Below are 4,388 nucleotides of genomic sequence, written 5' to 3'. Positions count from 1 at the left end.
ATTAACATATACTCACTGTCCCCTAAGCTTCTCATCTAAACTTTCCAGTTGCTCTTATCAATTTGATCCCATATAAATAATTCTTTAAAAGAGCATAATGCTCCAAGCAAGCATTCTTTACTAATTAAGCTATACTACTGCTTGGTTTAGGAGCTCTGGTGGCGTAGTGCCTAAGGTATTTGACTGCTAACCAGAAGACTGGCGGTTCAAACCCACCAGCCACTCCTCGGAAGGAAGACGGGGCAATCTACTTCCATAATGATACTGCCACGGAAACCCAAGGAGGGGTTGCTATGAGTTGGATCCAACTTGACGGCAGTGGTTTAAAGATGAGTTTAGGAAACAGAAAGAAGCCCTGGTAGCACAGTGGTTAAGTACTCAACTGCTAGCCAAAAGGTCAGCAGTTCGAACCCACCAGACATTCAGTGGGAGAAAGATATGGCAGTCAATTATGTAAAGATTACAACCTTAGAAACCCTATGGGGCAGTTCTACTCTGTTCTATAGGGTCCCTATGAGTTGGAATTGACTCGATGGCAGTGAGTTTGGTTTGCTTTTGGTTTAGGAAATAGTTTCCTTTAAAGCTGAAAGATTAACTCATGGTAATAGTTGGGTGGGTAGTGGTGGGTCAGGTTGGGTATGATATGGATTTCTTTTAAAAAATAGAAATATAATTAGCAAAAAGATAATTTTTTTAAAGAAAGCTTACATTCCAGAACAGCCATTTCTGTAAGTCAAAATGGGCATCACCCACCTGTGGATTCTTCAATTTAGTGATAACTTTCCAAGCTTCATTCAGAATCTGAAGTTGATCACTCTCAGGCGGGTCAGCCAAGGCCAAGTTTAACCCCAATGAGCGAAAAAGGAGATGCTAAGAAAAATATCAAACCATTGTTAATGGATATTGTAAATCATAGCAACCCGAGGCTTAAGAGAAAAGAAGAGGTGGTAAAATTATTTGGTCTCAGTATCAATCTTCCAATAACCTCATTCTGAAATTCTATCACAGACCTAAATGTTAGACTAAGAAACTGAAAATAAAAAGTAGACTCCATGTGATTGTGTAATCTGTGGCCCATGATATTCCATTGGGCAAAGCTTTTCATAAATACTCACTGAAGATAAATGATTAAAGACATGAAACCAAAGTGTTTCCTAAATAGTGCATTGTGAGCTAATTCGATAGCCGGGGACTCACGGGAGCCTGACTCACAGCAATTACAGAGTGCCTAACAATCCCAATCTCTAACTCATCTTCCATCCCATTTGGCAGAAACAGAGCCTTTGCTTGTTTTCCCTCTGACCCAAGCCGCCCCTAACAGCGCACTCCCTCCCCTTGGGAGCTATCAGATAAACACTGCCTATTTGTTCTCATGCTGAGCATTAAGTCAAGAGCCTACCTTGGGGAAGCCAGACTCATCGCAGTCTTTAATCATGCCAATAAAATCCATAGACCTTGTAGCAATGAACTCGGCCCGGAATGCTGACATCACGGAATTCAACAGCAAGGCACTGCAAGACACAACCACCCCCCGCCCCTCAAGTCAACAGGGTTTCCTGTTAATCAAGGTTGTTTTAATTTTAGGATGGGAGCTCTCTCTGCTGGCATAGTGCCTACAGCATTTGACTGCTAACTAGAAGGCTGGCAGTTCAAACCCACCAGCCACTCGTTGGAAGGAAGGTTGGGCAATCTACTTCGATAGTGATACCGCCTCGGAAACCCAAAGAGGGGTCGCTATGAGTTGGATCTGACTCAACGGCAGTGAGTTTTGTTTTGGTTTATTGCCAGGAAGGATGACTGACAACTCTTTAATGATCAGGGTGAAAAAAAACAAAAACTAGAGTAAAAATGTAACTTCAAGAGACTAACATGGTATTTTGTATACATTTGGAACTTGATAAATGTTAAATTTTCCAGAAGGATAGATGGATGGAAACATAAACAAGCAAACAATTAAGTCCATTGAAACAGAAAAAAAGATAGCCCAGTACACTAATTAGAGCTAAACATTAATTAACAATATTGATTCAAGCTACAGATACATAGTCACATCTTCTAAGAAAAGGGTTGTACTAGGTAGCAGGGACATACTCAACAATGCTTACACACTTACCACTGAAAGAGGAGCAGAGAGGAAACCTTATATGCCCTGGAGAGAGGAAGACCAAGTTCATCTTGGCTCTATCTCTCATCATAACCCAATGAGGAAAGAATGACTTTTATCCCCACTTCACAAAGAAAAGACTGAGGCAGGAAGAGGTTACATAAGTGGCCAAAGGTCACACAGCTAAGAAAGGGTGGAGCCGTGATCTGAACCCAGGCAATCAGACTCCAGCATTCTTAACCACCATGCTATCCCCTGCTCCTTTGTCAGCTTTCTTGCCCATGAAAGCACACTAAGCTCAAAATAGCAATGGACTCCTTTTCTAAACTCATGCTTTATGAATCTGAAATACTTACTTGTTTCCTAGTTTCTTACATCTCTCCATCATCTCGGTTAGCAGAGCCTGATGAATTAAAAGAAAAAAAATAGCAGGTTGGCAAATTTAAAGCAACATTCCTCACTAGGAGATTTCCAACGTAATACTCTAAAATAAATGTGGCCACACCCATTTGCATGGTTCTCAGTGCCTGGTAGGGACGTGGAGGGCAGGAGAGAAAGGTAAACAGATGTGGCATTTGGTACAATAGAAAGACCTTGGGCCCTGGCAGCAGGGCCCAAATCCAGCTTCACCAACTACTGGTGGGGAGATTTTGGGTGAGTCCATATGGCTTTGCAAAGCTGGGGCATCAGCTTCCTCACCTGGAGGATAAATATGGCGCCATCCTACGCACAGGGTTAGTACTGGATAAGGCAGCCTCCTGTGCTCTAGGGAACCAGTGAGAATGGAAATGCTTTCATCCTTATTCCCCCCTCCGTGTCTTCCCCAGTTTCATGAGGTGCCCTCAGCAATACAAGCAACAAACACTAAGCCAGGGCTTAGTGTTCAGCTGTCACGTGAGAAGAGCTTTGCATACATGATCTCATGTGCCACAACTACCCATGGGGCAGGCTCTGCATTACCCCATGTCACAGGTGAGAAACTGAGCCTTGCCATGGTGATGGCTTGGCCCAGGGTCACACAGTGAGGAATGGCTGACCAGACTTGAACACAGGCAGTTTGGCATCAAAGGCCAAACTTCACATTTCCTCTCCACAAAGTTTGAAGCATTTTTTACCCAAAAAAAGGGAAGTAAGTGTTCCTTTTTACTGAATACTGTTATTCTGGAAAACTGTTCATGGCAATATAGCTATCATAAAACATTATGTATCACTAAAAGAGCTCCTGTTTTTTTCCTTCTTTTTTTTTTTAAATCACAGGGAGACATCTCATTTAGGGCAATGGTGAGGAGAGTTTTGGAGTAGTAAAGACAAGGTCATCCTTTAGAAAAAGAGCTAAGAATAGTGACCCCCACATGAGCGCTCACTGTGCCCTAGGCTGAGTGCTTTCAATACTTTCTTTCCTCAGGTAGTCCTCATAACCACCATGTGAGGCCTGCTTTAACATTAAATCCATTTTAGGGATAAGAAAGCCAAATCTCAGATATGTTAAGCCTATTAAGTGGTAGAACCAAGATTTGTATCTTCAAGGTCTGACCTTGAAGAAAACAAAACAAGACTTTAGGGTAATTCCACCCTCTCCAGCTGGGCCTCTTTGTATCCTAAGGGGTTGCCTGTATAGTTAGGCAACAGTTGACTGTGGAGGGTACTGTCAGCACTCACCCCAAGAACCTGATTTTATTCAGATTTCTGTCCTGGCCCATAAATCAGGCTGGATAGTGGTCTCATTCCCCTTGCCAATGGTGGGCTGAAGCATATGATTCATTTCTCGCTATTGAGACAGGATGAGAAGTCGCCAAGGGTTCTCAAGGAACGATTTCCTCATTGTTAAAGACTCAAGCAAGTAAAGACTCTTCATCTGCCTCTGGATGCTGCTGTCACATTTGGGTATGAATGGCTGCAGCCATCTGCTCCTAGTTGGGGAGAGACAGAACCTGCTGGTCCTGGAGCCTACACTTGTGAGAGAGGACACACTGCATTATTTCCATCAGCCTGGCCAGTCAGTGGTTTGATTTCTACAGCCTGAAGCATCCTAACTGATGATAACATTAATGATGTAGCAAATGACTGTCAATACTTTGGTGTTTATTTTTCTAAACCTTTGTCTAGGCCCCATGAATATATCGTTTTTATTGCAAAAGGTGTTTTTAAATTTTTTCGAAAAAACAAAAAATGGGATAATCTTTGCCTATTGAGTAGCAACTTGCATTTTTTTAATTCCAAAATCTAGCATGGTAAAATATATATAGCAGAAAGTTTGCCATTTTAACTACTTTAAAGCATATGT

The 4,388-nt window shown here is 42.2% G+C and overlaps 1 protein-coding gene across 1 annotated transcript in view; it reads right to left on the bottom strand.

Moving 5' to 3' along the window:
* VPS35L (VPS35 endosomal protein sorting factor like) overlaps nt 1-4,388 on the bottom strand; it is a 221,075-nt gene that overhangs the window by 131,551 nt on the left and 85,136 nt on the right. The window contains exons 14-16 of the mRNA XM_007954736.2: nt 2,461-2,507; nt 1,400-1,511; nt 754-870 (exon numbers count right to left, since the gene is read on the bottom strand). Coding sequence (XP_007952927.2) covers nt 754-870; nt 1,400-1,511; nt 2,461-2,507 — 276 coding nt within the window. The remainder of the gene's footprint in view (nt 1-753; nt 871-1,399; nt 1,512-2,460; nt 2,508-4,388) is intronic.

This window comes from Orycteropus afer, unplaced genomic scaffold (genome assembly GCF_000298275.1).
Source record: "Orycteropus afer afer isolate SDZICR_OR568_19922 unplaced genomic scaffold, OryAfe1.0 scaffold00470, whole genome shotgun sequence".
NCBI classification, from domain to species: Eukaryota; Metazoa; Chordata; class Mammalia; order Tubulidentata; family Orycteropodidae; genus Orycteropus; species Orycteropus afer.
The sequence above is the reverse complement of the archived record's forward strand: the minus strand, read 5'-3'. Positions and strand labels throughout refer to the sequence as shown.